The following is a 13,882-nucleotide window of genomic DNA, read 5'->3' on the forward strand; positions in this document are numbered from 1 at the left end:
CCGACCCCTTCCCATTCAGTCCCACCGTCCAGCCTCCCAATGAGATCCCACGCATTCCCGTTCACTCCCACCTTCCACCCTCCCAATGAGAACCCACGCGTTCCCATTCACTCCCACCATCCACCCTCCCAATGAGATCCCACGCATTCCCGTTCACTCCCACCTTCCACCCTCCCAATGAGATCCCACGCGTTCCCATGCACTCCCACCATCCACCCTCCCAATGAGATCCCACCCCTTCCCGTTCGCTCCCTCTGCCAATGGGATCCTTCTCCTTCCCATTCACTCCCACCGTCCACACTCCCAATGGACCCCACCCCTTCCCATTCACTCCCACCGTCCACACTCCCAATGAACCCCACCCCTTCCCATTCACTCCCACCGTCCACACTCCCAATTGACCCCACCCCTTCCCATTCACTCCCACTGCCAATATGATCCCTCCCCTTTCCATTCACTCCCACTGCCAATATGATCCCTCCCCTTTCCATTCACTCCAACCGTCCACGTTCCCAATAGACCCCTCCCCTTTCCATTCTTTCCCACCGTCCACACTCCCAATTGACCCCACCCCTTCCCATTCACTCCCACTGCCAATATGATCCCTCCCCTTTCCATTCACTCCAACCGTCCACATTCCCAATAGACCCCTCCCCTTTCCATTCTTTCCCACCGTCTGCACTCCCAATGGGACCCCACCCTTTCCCATTCACTCCCACCGTCCACACTCCCAATGGACCCCACCCCTTCCCATTCACTCCCACCGTCCACACTCCCAATGGACCCCACCCCTTCTCATTCTCTCCCTCCATCCACACTCCCAATGGACCCCAAGCGTTCCCATTCACTCCCACCATCCACCCTCCCAATGAGATCCCACACGTTCCCGTTCACTCCCACCGTCCACACTCCCAATGGGACCCCACCCCTTCCCATTCACTCCCACCGTCCACACTCCCAATGGACCCCACCCCTTCCCAATCACTCCCACCGTCCACACTCCCAATGGACCCCACCCCTTCTCATTCTCTCCCTCCATCCACACTCCCAATGGACCCCAAGCGTTCCCATTCACTGCTGTTGCACGGGAAACTGCCGGGCTGTCTCTCACCTGATAAGTATGACGATGAAGAGGATGCTGACAATGAGCAGGCAGACGATCTTGAGGCACAGCACGTAATCCGGGAAGGACTTCCACTCTGGATGATGGGACTCTTTTACCAAAACAGGAAGCAGAGCCATATTAGCCCCACGTTTGTGTCTGTCCCTGTCAACCCTCACCCTACCAGAAGCATAACCGTTACCTTAACCCTCAGGGTTACCTGGACTGCACCATCACCCTTGCCCTCCCATTCCACTCAGCCCCCAGGACCACTCGCATCACTGTCCCTCAAGCAAACCCCGTCCCTACAAAGGCTCTTCTGCTTCATGAACTCAAAACGAGTTCCGACCCCAAACGGAGTCACACACACACATCATTCTAAGACACATCGATACCCCCAGAGGTCGAGACTCAGCCACAGACACTGGTGACCCATTCCTTCCACAAAATGCAAATAAAATTTGCATCCCCCCTTCCTCATTCATTACTCCATCCCTTGTTCCTCTGCTCTCTACACCCTCCTCACTCTCTCACTCCAGGACCTAATGCAGGCGACTGAGGGGATGTAGTTATGGGTACGAACAAAGGGATGTATCTGTGTGGCTGGGTATCCCGTTAAAAACAAGGGGGTAATAATCCCACAGCCCTGTCCAAACCCAGACCTTGAACCGGACGTTAAACTTAATCCTAACCTCATTCTAAGACTGAGCTGAGACCTAGTTCTCACCCAACCCTTAATGCTAAACTCAACAATTCCCGAATTGCCCCCTGATTTAGATCTCGGGATTTCTGCAGTGGGGCGTATCCTGTAGCAGGATATTTACCCCTTTGGGATGACTGGGGTCCAGAGTCTCCTTAAGCTGCTGGACCGCGTCGCCCCCCCCCCCCCCCCGGTACAGTGCTGAGGTGTGAGGCATGGTGCCCGAATGGGAATCTGTTGGCTATTCCATGGCGGTTTATGGGATCTTGCTGTGCAGCAAGGGAGGCTGGGAGTGCGGCTGCTCCGAGAGGAAGGGTGATGGCAATGTAGTGGAATAGCCCAGAGGACTGTCCCTGGGCCCCCATTACTCAATTATAGGCCACCCGAGCCATCCCCCATGAGGGGTTGTGGATCACCCAGTCTCAACTTCCACCCTCATTCCCTCTGACATACACCCTTCCCTTGCCCTCTCACTCCCTCTTCCCTCTCCTTCATCACCCCAATCTCTCACTACCTTCCCCTCCCTTCACACTTATTATCCCCCTCATTCCCTCCTTCTCCCTCCCTCCCTCTCACTCATCAATCCTTTACTACCTTCCCCCCTCATTCCCCTCCCTTCCTTCTCACCTCCTACCCCTCATCCCCTCCAATCCCTCAACCATTTTCCCTCATTCCCTACCTTTCTCCCTCACCCCACCTCCCTCGTTTTAATCTCTTCTCCTTTGCTCCTTCTCCCTTATCACTCCATCCCTTGTCCCTACTGCCTCACTTCGCTCCCCTCTCCTCAACGCCTTCCTCACTCATGATCCTCCCCACTCATTTCCCCTTTCTCAGTACCATCTCACACAAAACATTCACTCCCCTCCTCTCCCTCATCCATCTCTCACTCCGTCTCCTCAACACAGCTACCTCAACCCATCTTTCTCACTCCACACTCCCATTATCCCACATTCCCTCCTCCCTCCTTCCCCTCTGCCCATTCCTTTCTCTCCTCTCCCGCTCCTCCCTCTCAAAGATCACTCCCCCGGAATCACTCAGCTCGTGCATACCTTGAAGGCCCTTCTCCTCGAGAAAACATGCCTCGCAATCAGGGTCCGTCGATCCCTGTGTAGGAAGGGAGGCATTAGGAAGTATCTCAGGGTGAACGTTGATACAGCTCCAGCCCCAGGTGACCCTGGGGGAGAGAAGCTCACAGGACCAGGCTGAACGGCTCATCGAGTGAGAGCCCCTCTTACAGTCAGTGAGGGGCTTACGGAGACAGGTGGGGTGGAGTTCACAAGGAGGGGTGTAACCAGACAGAGGGGACTACAGTCAGGGCTGTAGGGGTTAACAGGGAGAGGTGTAGGAGTCAGAGGGGGTTACAGAGATGTGGAGGTTCTGCAGGGGCCAGAGGGGATTATAGGGACAGGGAGTTGTGTAGGGGCCAGAGGGGGTTAAATGATCATTGTTCCAATTGACATCTTCATTGTTCTTTGGGTAAACCATTTCAGTAATCATGGTTTGGGATGTGCAGCTGAGTTTTGAGATAATTCGTTGCATGGTTTTACTGTATAAAGGAGTATTCCAAATTCCGGCATTGTCCTATCTCCTGGCTTTGGTTTCATCAGTAGTTCTAGATCAGCGAACACGACAAACACCCAATGAGGTGCCATACGACACTGACATTCACCCAGTGAGGTGCCGTACAACACTGACGTTCGCCCAGTGAGGTGCCGTACGACACTGACGTTCCCCCAGTGAGGTGCCGTACGACACTGACGTTCTCCCAGTGAGGTGCCGTACGACACTGACGTTCTCCCAGTGAGGTGCCGTACGACACTGACGTTCCCCCAGTGAGGTGCCGTACGACACTGACGTTCTCCCAGTGAGGTGCCGTACGACACTGACGTTCCCCCAGTGAGGTGCCGTACGACACTGACGTTCCCCCAGTGAGGTGCCGTACGACACTGACGTTCCCCCAGTGAGGTGCCGTACGACACTGACGTTCCCCCAGTGAGGTGTCGTACGACACTGACGTTCTCCCAGTGAGGTGCCGTATGACACTGACGTTCCCCCAGTGAGGTGCCGTACGACACTGACGTTCTCCCAGTAAGGTGCCGTACGACACTGACGTTCCCCCAGTGAGGTGCCGTACGACACTGACGTTCCCCCAGTGAGGTGCCGTATGACACTGACGTTCCCCCAGTGAGGTGCCGTATGACACTGACGTTCCCCCAGTGAGGTGCCGTACGACACTGACGTTCCCCCAGTGAGGTGACGTACGACACTGACGTTCTCCCAGTGAGGTGCCGTATGACACTGACGTTCTCCCAGTGAGGTTCTGTAAGATACTGACGTTCTCCCAGTGAGGTGCCGTACGACACTGACGTTCCCCCAGTGAGGTGCCGTACGACACTGACGTTCCCCCAGTGAGGTGCCGCACGACACTGATGTTCCCCCAGTGAGGTGCCGTACGACACTGACGTTCTCCCAGTGAGGTGCCGTATGACACTGACGTTCTCCCAGTGAGGTTCTGTAAGATACTGACGTTCTCCCAGTGAGGTGCCGTACGATACTGACGTTCTCCCAGTGAGGTGCCGTACGACACTGACGTTCACCCAGTGAGGTGCCGTACGATCCTGACGTTCTCCCAGTGAGGTGCCGTACGACACTGACGTTCTCCCAGTGAGGTGCCGCACGACACTGACGTTCTCCCAGTGAGGTGCCGTACGATACTGACGTTCACCCAGTGAGGTGCCGTACGACACTGACGTTCCCCCAGTGAGGTGCCGTACGACACTGACGTTCTCCCAGTGAGGTGCCGTACGATCCTGACGTTCTCCCAGTGAGGTGCCGTACGACACTGACGTTCACCCAGTGAGGTGCCGCACGACACTGACGTTCTCCCAGTGAGGTGCCGTACGATACTGACGTTCACCCAGTGAGGTGCCGTACGATACTGACGTTCGCCCAGTGAGGTGCCGTACGATACTGACGTTCTCCCAGTGAGGTGCCGTACGACACTGACGTTCTCCCAGTGAGGTGCCGTACGATACTGACGTTCGCCCAGTGAGGTGCCGTACGATACTGACGTTCTCCCAGTGAGGTGCCGTACGACACTGACGTTCTCCCAGTGAGGTGCCGTACGACACTGACGTTCTCCCAGTGAGGTGCCGTACGACACTGACGTTCTCCCAGTGAGGTGCCGTATGACACTGACGTTCGCCCAGTGAGGTGCCGTACGACACTGACGTTCGCCCAGTGAGGTGCCGTACGACACTGACGTTCGCCCAGTGAGGTGCCGTACGAGACTGACGTTCGCCCAGTGAGGTGCCGTACGACACTGACGTTCGCCCAGTGAGGTGCCGTACGACGCTGACGTTCCCCCAGTGAGGTGCCGTACGACGCTGACGTTCGCCCAGTGAGGTGCCGTACAACACTGACGTTCGCCCAGTGAGGTGCCGTACGACGCTGACGTTCCCCCAGTGAGGTGACGTACGACACTGACGTTCTCCCAGTGAGGTGCCGTACGACACTGACGTTCGCCCAGTGAGGTGCCGTACGACACTGACGTTCACCCAGTGAGGTGCCGTACGACACTGACGTTCTCCCAGTGAGGTGCCGTACGATACTGACGTTCGCCCAGTGAGGTGCCGTACGACACTGACGTTCACCCAGTAAGGTGCCGTACGACACTGACGTTCTCCCAGTGAGGTGCCGTACGACACTGACGTTCACCCAGTGAGGTGCCGTACGATACTGACGTTCTCCCAGTGAGGTGCCGTATGACACTGACGTTCCCCCAGTGAGGTGCCGTACGACACTGACGTTCCCCCAGTGAGGTGCCGTACGACACTGACGTTCTCCCAGTGAGGTGCCGTATGATACTGACGTTCTCCCCGTGAGGTTCACCCGATAACCCATTGATGATCAACCCAAGAATTGACCAGTGGGTTATTAGTGAGTCCAACAATGTCATCGTGAAACACTGAATAAACCCCTTTATCTTGTTCTCGTTATTCATTGTTATTTATATTTGCATTTGAACTGTTTGTTGTCTTCTATACTCTGGTTGAACTTTCATTAAGAACGTAAGAAATAGGAGCAGGAGTCAGCCATCTGGCCTGTCGAGTGCTCTGCCATTCAATAAGATCATGGCTGATCTGACCATGGACCCTGCCTCTTCCCCATAACCTTTCATTCCACTACTATGCATAAATCTATCCAATCTTGTCTTAAATATATTTACTGAGGTAGCCTCCACTGCTTCCCTGGGCAGAGAATTCCACAGATTCTCCACTCTCTGGGAAAAGCAGTTCCTCCTCATCTCCATCCTAAATCTACTTCCCCTAATCTTGAGACTATGTCCCCTAGTTCTAGTCTCACCTACCAGTGGAAACAACTTTCCTGCCTCTATCTTATCTATCCCTTTCATAATTTTATATGTTTCTATGACATTTATCCTGTTATAGATGTGCTGTGAATCCCACTGGAAAATGAATCTCGGAGTCCTATATGGTGACATTTATGTACTTTGATAATAAGATTTACTTTGAACTTTGAAGTCACATTATTCAATTGTTGCATCCATTACTGATTTCCAGTGCAACGTTGCTTCAGGAGTTGTGTTTGAATCATGATATACTCATTACAAAGATATATTCCGGGTTGAATTTGCCAGTAAAAATAACTTGTGGGCGACGCGCAGACTTTATTCTGGAAATGTCTGCTGAACGAGAGTGTCATTTCAACTTCACTCTGCCTCCGAACCCGCATAAGCCATCCTTTGAGGAAACTGTCCAACAGTTCCCAAGCATTTTTGGAGAGCAGTCAGTGTTCACTACCAACGCCTAAAACTCATTAAACATGACTCTGAAGACTTCATCACATATGCTGGTGTCATCAGTCGTGACTGAAAGGTTCAAGCTGGGTAACGGGATTGAAATGTCTGACTTTTATTTGCGGACTGCAGGCGCCTGGCGATGCAGACATTCGCAAACGGCTCCTGGCCAGACTGGATCTAGACCCTGATACAACTCTACAATCTGCCTCTCAAGTATTTCAGCTTTTGATCAATCCAAGCTGGTCAAACAGAACCAGGTCAAAGCAGTTTCACTCAGCATGTCTCCAAGCAGCCAAACGCAGCTTGGTGGAACTGCATTACGCAAGAAACTGCCAACGCAAGAACCACATTTGCAGCAAATGCCAACACCATGGTCACAAAAGAAGGGTTTTGTCATCCTTCACTGTCTCCTAGGCCAGTGAAACAAGGACAGGAAGTTTCAAAGTCCATTTAAATCTATTAGGAATTTAGTGGTCATGTTCAAAGTTGATCTCACCATCGAGAGACGATGTATTTGACAACAATCAGTTGACCAAGTTACAACTTGATACAGAGCCAGACATCACTGTTATCTCCAAACACCTGGAACCTCACCAGTGAAACTGACTCATCACTCGGCCTGTAGTGCAGAGGGTGGAGCCCTCCAGCTGACGGCTGAACTGCCCTGCACGGTGAAGCTGAACGGTAATCCCATCAGTGGTGTGCGTTTCCCAGATCTGAATGTCCTTGGCACTGAATGGTCGGACAAGCCTGACCCCCAGATCTGTAAGAGGGCACTATCTGTTCAAATTACGTCAGTGGAGGCCATAGCACCATCGGTACTTGAGACCGTTCAACGAGATCTGCGGCAGCACCAAACCGCAAGCAGAGCCCTGTCTCCACCCACTCCATCCTTCAAGGCAGGTACCTTACACAGCCTTATCACTCGTGGAGCAAGATCTAAATTGTCTGTGGTCCAAGCTGTCAGCTACTCGCGTTGGGCAGCTCCAGCTGTCATTATCAAGAAAGCCGAAGGCGTGTAGACTTCTTTTCTGGTGGCTCACCCGTCCCCATTACTGGTACCGGTGAATCCCTTTGCAAAATTCAACAGTGGATTTGGCTGAAGCCTAGCTCCAGATTGAAGTGGTGGGAAATTCACAGGAGCTTCTCACCATTACGATTCAAAAGGGGTTGTTATCCTTCCCCCGTCTCCTTTTAGGTGTAAAGGCAGCTGCTTCAATTTTCCAATAGTTTCTGGACACTGGGCTGAGTGGTGTTGACAGGATTGCTGCTTACCATCGTGATGGGCATGGATCAGACAGAACTATGCCAACAACTGGACCACGTTTTGAACAAGCTACAAGAATTAGGATTGTAACTTCAGGCAGACAAATATTATCCTGATGTCTTCAATTAAGTATCTGTGGCTCATCACCCAGATCCCAAAAACATCACTGCTATCTTAGAGATGCTGGCTGCTGGCGTAGTGGCATCAGCGCTGGACTTCGGGGCGACAGGTCCCGAGTTCGAATCCAGCCGGCTCCCATCCGTGCTGGGTTGAGCGTCGAGCTAGCAACTCAACCTCGTAAAAAAGAAATTGCCTGCTACAGAAACATCAACAGCAAAGAAGTTCTTGCCTATGCTCTCTCGTGAGTGGAAAGGCAACTTCTCACTCTTTCTATCTTACAGATGTCAGCAGTTTACATACAATCATTTTGGACATGATTGGTCAACCTTCAGCTTTTCCCCCAGTGATGCACTGGCTGAGAGAGCCACTCAAAGCTCTGCTCCATGGAAATAGTCCAAACAATGTCAACAGGTGGAGAATATGTTGTCATCTGACCTTCTCATGATGCATTTCTACCCAGAGTTACCAACCGTCATCTCAATGGATACGTCAATCTACGGGAGGGGTGTCGGGGCTGGGAGGGAGAGGGAGATAGGGAAGTGTGTAGGGTTGGAGGGAATTTTAGAGACACGGAGGGGTGTAGGGGCTGGAAGGTTACAGAGGTGGTGAGTGGTGTAGGAGATGGGAGGGATGTAGAGGCGGACAGCAGTGTAAGGGTACAGAGACACAGAGGGGTGAGGGCGCCAGAGGGATTACAGAAATGGGGAACTCACAGTGACAGAGAGGGGTGTAGGGGCTGGAGGGGGGTCACGTTGACAGGTGTAGGGGTCAGAAACACTTCTCCAGGAGAGGTCCGTTTGGGGCTTAGGAATCACATGGCCTACAAGAGCCAGTTGGCCATCGGTGGGGGGAGCTGTCTGTGGGCCCTACCTCAATGTCCTCCTGTGGTACCATGTTCTTCCGGGGATCTGTTGGGAAAAATCATCAATCAGAACCCATTCTCCAGCCTCCTTCCCCACCTCTCTGCGGTCCCTCACCCAAATTACTGACCTTCAATCTGTCCCTCCCTTCTTCTCCCTCTTCCACACTCCTCACTTCCACCTCTCTGTCCTCTCATCTTTCACCTTTCTTTATCTCTCTCCCTGCAAGTCCTTTCTTCACACCCTCCCTCCTCTGTCCTACTCCTTCACCTTCTCGAGTTCTCCCTCCCTCTTCCTTCCAACCCTCTCTACCCCCCGTCCATCCCTTTATCCTTCCTCAACCTCTGTCTAGTCCATTGGTCCCTTACCTCTCTCCCTCCAACCCCTCCCTTCCTCCCAATCCCCCGTTGTGTGATCTCTAGGGCAAGTGAGGTCACTCAGTGCCCCTGGCAGGTTGACGGGTTCCTCTATCCCCCCTCTTTTCCCTCCTATTTCTTTCTACAAACCCTAAGGTCACAATCATGGGAAAGCTCTCCTACCTTCAGCAACTCCTCCCTCCCAATCCTCATTGCCCTCTAGTTCTGGCAACAGAAATTCACCAAGTTCAGGGGAGAGGTGTGGGTGGGAGGAAGGGATAGGGAAGGAGGAGAAAGAGGGAGGGGAGTAGGGGTGGAGCGAGAGGCAGGGACAGAAGGTGCGAGGGGGGAAGGGGTGGGGGAAAGGGAAAGGGGAGTGACAAGTGAGGGGAAGGGTATATGTGGGGGAGAATGGGAGGGGAGTGGGGAGTGAGGGGGAGAATAGGAGAGGAGTGGGGAGTGAGGGGAATGATATATGTGGGGGAGAATGGGAAGGGAGTGGAGAGTGGGGGAAGGGTATATGTGGGGGAGAATGGGAGGGGAGTGGGGAGTGAGGGGGAGAATAGGAGAGGAGTGGGGAGTTAGGGAAGGGTATATGTGGGGGAGAATGGGAAGGGAGTGGAGAGTGGGGGAAGGGTATATGTGGGGGAGAATGGGAGGGGAGTGGGGAGTGAGGGGGAGAATAGGAGAGGAGTGGGGAGTTAGGGAAGGGTATATGTGGAGGAGAATGGGAGGGGAGTGGGGAGTGAGGGGGAGAATAGGAGAGGAGTGGGGAGTTAGGGAAGGGTATATGTGGGGGATTGGGAAAGGGAGTGGGAGTGAGGGGGAGAATAGGAGAGGAGTGGAGAGTGGGGGAAGGGTATATGTGGGGGAGAGGGAAAGGGAGTGGGGAGCGAGGGGAAAGGTACATGTGAGGGAGAGGGGAGGGGTGTGTGGGGAAGAGGAGGGAGAGGCAAGATGAAAGACTGGAGGGTGGGAAACTGGAAGAAGAGGGCTGAGGAGGAGGGAAAGTGTGGAGAGGGAGCAAAGAGAGCAAGGAGGAAGGATGAGTGTGGAAAGAGGCAGAGGGAGAGCAGACAGGGAGAGTGTGCAGGGGCGATCCGGTGAGGAAGGAGGTAGAGCTCCCAGCTTCCCTTACCTTCCCAGGGAACGCCAAAAGCCTTGGGGCTCCATTCACTCCAGGAGCCATGGTTAAACTCCTCCTTGGCCCGGACTTGTACGGTGTAGTTCTTGTTGGGCAGAGCGTCTGCGATCAGGAAGGTGGTGTCCTTGACGATGGCCTGGGGGGAGAGAGGGGGAGGTCACAGCAATACACACCCTTGTCTGGTCCCTGCGTTCTCTGTCTTGCATCTGTACCATGCTCTGGAGGGAGCTCTATCCTGGAACTGTCGACAGGAGAACGGGAAGAGCTGACGGCAATGAACGGGGGGTGGGGGGGAGAGGGGAACACAGAACGGTACAACACAGGGAATGGGCCTTCAGCCCACCATGGTGAATCTGTATTGCCACAGACGGCAGTAGACACCAAGCGGAGGCTGATAGGCACTTGGTTAGCCAGGGTGTCAAAGGATACGGGGAGAAGATAGGAAAAAAGGGTTGAGAGGGTTGATAAATCAGCCATAATGGAATGGCAGAGCAGACTTGATGGGCTGAATGGCCTAATTCTGCCCCTGTGTCTTCTGTCTGTGCTGAACACAATGCTGAATTAAACTAAATCTCTTCTGTTTACATGATGTGCAGATCCCTCCATTCTCATGTTACCTGCCTGTCTACGAGCTTCTTAAACACCCCCATCGTATCTGCCTCCACCACCACCCCCGGCACCACTCTCTGCGTAAAAAATCTGCCCCGTACATCTTCACTTAAACTTTCCCCTCACACCTTTGACAATTCCGCCCTGGATTGAAGATTCTACTATCCATTATACCAGAGTCTCTCAAAAGGTTAAAATCTTCTAAATGTCTGTGAGGGTTGTGGAGTCAGTTCTGTGTTGAGGAGAGTGAAGGTGTCCACACAATTTCAGGAGCCCGATGGTTGAGGGGTAATAACTGTTCCTGGTATGAGACCCGAGGCTCCTGTGCCTTCCTCCAATGGCAGCAAGAGTAGTTCATTGGCGTGGTGGTGGGGGTCTTTGACGACGCATGCTGCTTTCTTGCGGCAGTGCTCCGTTATAAATCTGTTTAACGATAGGGAGGGTGTTGCCTGTGACGGACGGGGCTGTGTCCGCCACTCTCTCCATTCCTGGGCGCTGGTGTTTCCATACCAGACCGGGAGGTGAAGGCGTCATTTGACACAATGGTCCCAAGAACCGGAACTGGGCTGTGGCGTTACGGTTGGACACGATGGTGGTGGGGCCACATTTTGTATTTATTTAGATACCGTGCGGAGCAACCTCACAACCCCGATTAACCCCAGCCTCATAACTGGACAATCTACAGTGACAATTAAGCTTTGGACTGTGGGAGGGTATTAGAGGTCCCGGGGGAAACCTGTGCATCCTTACAGAATGGCGCCGGATTGAAATGCCCGGTCTGACGCTGTGCAGCTGCGGCGCCAAGATCCTCTTGTTAAACAATCCAAGGACCTGGCCTCTGTCTGCTTGTGGACGCATCAATTATGGTAAGTAGTCACATGAACGGGAGCGTGGTGAAAGTTACGTACTCTTGCTTATCGGCGTCTGGGGTTGGCGGAAGTTGCATCTTTTGCAGACCCTTAATATCGCGGAATGGTGCCGAGGTTTTCATCGCTAAAGGATTCGGGGAGCGCGCCACGCAAGCACAGCAACAGGCTAGCGGCATTTGTTCTGACTTGGTATTGCCTGACGTCGGAGGATCAACACTGGCCAGTTCTCCGTGTGGTAACCTGGGTAACTCAAAACCCAAACCCGCCCAGAAGTGGGAGGCCCTCGGGGCGTTGTAGCTTCAAAAGCAACATTATATCAAAATATGTTAGAATTTTGTCATTTAAAAAAATTGGATAGGTATATGGACAGGAAGGGAGTGGAGGGTTATGGGCTGAGTGCACGTCGGTGGGACTAGGTGAGAGTAAGCGTTCGGCACGGACTAGAAGGTCTGAGATGGCCTGTTTCCGTGCTGTAATTGTTATATGGTTGATGTACCGATATGGAATAAAATGTGCAAAAATATATAAATGCCAGCATCACACACGAAACGCTGGTGGAACACAGCAGGCCAGGCAGCATCTATAGGGAGAAGCACTGTTGACGTTTCGGGCCGAGACCCTTCGTCAGGACGAAACGTCGACTGTGCTTCTCCTTATAGATGCTGCCTGGCCTGCTGCGTCCCACCAGCATTTCGTGTGTGTTGTTTGAATTTCCAGCATCTGCAGATTTCCTCGTAAATGCCAGCATGCATGTACGATGGCAGTGACAGACGGGGTTAATGGATAGAGGAGGGTGAGATGGGAAGGGCTAACCAGAACAGTTGATCGGATTAATTGTCTGGACGGAATGGCTTTGTTTTAATTTCCTGTAGCGTTTTCCCGGAGGGAGCTTTTGGAGGAGGCGGTTTGCAGGTAGTGTCCGCAGTGATTCGTCCTGCCTGTCTGGACACATACAAGTCCTACAGTGATGGTGGATTGCAGCCAGTGACCTTTCCTGCTGACCTGACAGTTCACTGTGGTTTTTTTGTGTATTGTTAGAGGATGCTGCAATAATAGATGGTGGCCAAGCGCAGGACAGATGGGTTAGCAGGGCTGTGATGGGCTGAAGGGTCATCACCGGGGCCTGTTCTCACCGATCTGAAGAAGAGCTCATCTTTGACACCGTAGCTGACTTCAAACTGCAGGGCGTAGAACCCCGGCTGCCAGGTGCGCGGGTAGGCCCACGTAACGTTGAGCTTGTGCTTGGCCTTTCGCACCGACCTCACTCTGACCATCTCCGGGGGGTCCGATCTCACTGTGCGGGGAGAGCAGAGGCCCAGATATCACTGCCGTCCGTGGTCGGGTCGTAGTGAAGGGTGGGGAGGGGTGGAAAAGTAATGTTTTGATGGGACAGGAGGCAAAGGAGGAGTGGCCAAAGGGAGGAGGGCGTGATGGGAAGGGGTTGAGAGGAGGGGCATGTGGAGGGGTCAAGGGTGAGGTGAATGGGGTCTGAGAGTGGGGGGAATTGAGGGGTATGAGGTGTTTGAGAGAGAGGTGGTTAATGAGGTATTGATGGAGGGAAGAGTGAGGGTAAGGGACTAAGCCCCTCAGTTCACCGTCTGGACTGTGCAGTGCCCTCGAGCACAGAGGGAGGTGGGTGCTTTGCTGTCTGCCCCACCAGATGTGGTTCTGGAAGGGGATGGTCACACCTGGCCAGGTTTATCCGACAGAAAGCTCACACTGAGGGAGTTCACCTGCTCTCCACGGAGAGTGGGCGAGGGGTGACGGTGGGGGAGGGGTCCGAGGGACAAAGGGGTAAGGGTTGAACGGGGTGAGGCTGGTGTTGCGGGCATGTGGTTAGACCAACTGGAAGGGCATATAGCCTGCCCAATCCCACTCTCAGAAGCATCTCCCAGGATTGTCTCTGAGACCCACGGTACTGGGGGCTCCATGACCCACCTTAGCCCCTGGGTGTGGGAGAAGCGGAAGAGAAGACGGGAAGGGACGTAGGGAGGGGGGGATGAGTGAGTGGAGAGGTTGGAGGTGGGTAGGGG

The 13,882-nt window shown here is 53.5% G+C and overlaps 1 protein-coding gene across 1 annotated transcript in view; it reads right to left on the reverse strand.

Moving 5' to 3' along the window:
* Nucleotides 1-1,035: 1,035 nt before the first annotated feature.
* The window catches only part of LOC132398853 (interleukin-6 receptor subunit alpha-like), a 48,671-nt gene continuing 35,824 nt past the window's right edge, over nt 1,036-13,882 (reverse strand). The window contains exons 5-9 of the mRNA XM_059978688.1: nt 12,983-13,143; nt 10,366-10,507; nt 8,882-8,919; nt 2,852-2,906; nt 1,036-1,214 (exon numbers count right to left, since the gene is read on the reverse strand). Of these exons, the coding sequence (XP_059834671.1) occupies nt 1,108-1,214; nt 2,852-2,906; nt 8,882-8,919; nt 10,366-10,507; nt 12,983-13,143 (503 nt within the window). The 3' untranslated portion in view covers nt 1,036-1,107. The remainder of the gene's footprint in view (nt 1,215-2,851; nt 2,907-8,881; nt 8,920-10,365; nt 10,508-12,982; nt 13,144-13,882) is intronic.

The sequence above is a fragment of the Hypanus sabinus genome, chromosome 9, assembly GCF_030144855.1.
Source record: "Hypanus sabinus isolate sHypSab1 chromosome 9, sHypSab1.hap1, whole genome shotgun sequence".
NCBI lineage: Eukaryota > Metazoa > Chordata > Chondrichthyes > Myliobatiformes > Dasyatidae > Hypanus > Hypanus sabinus.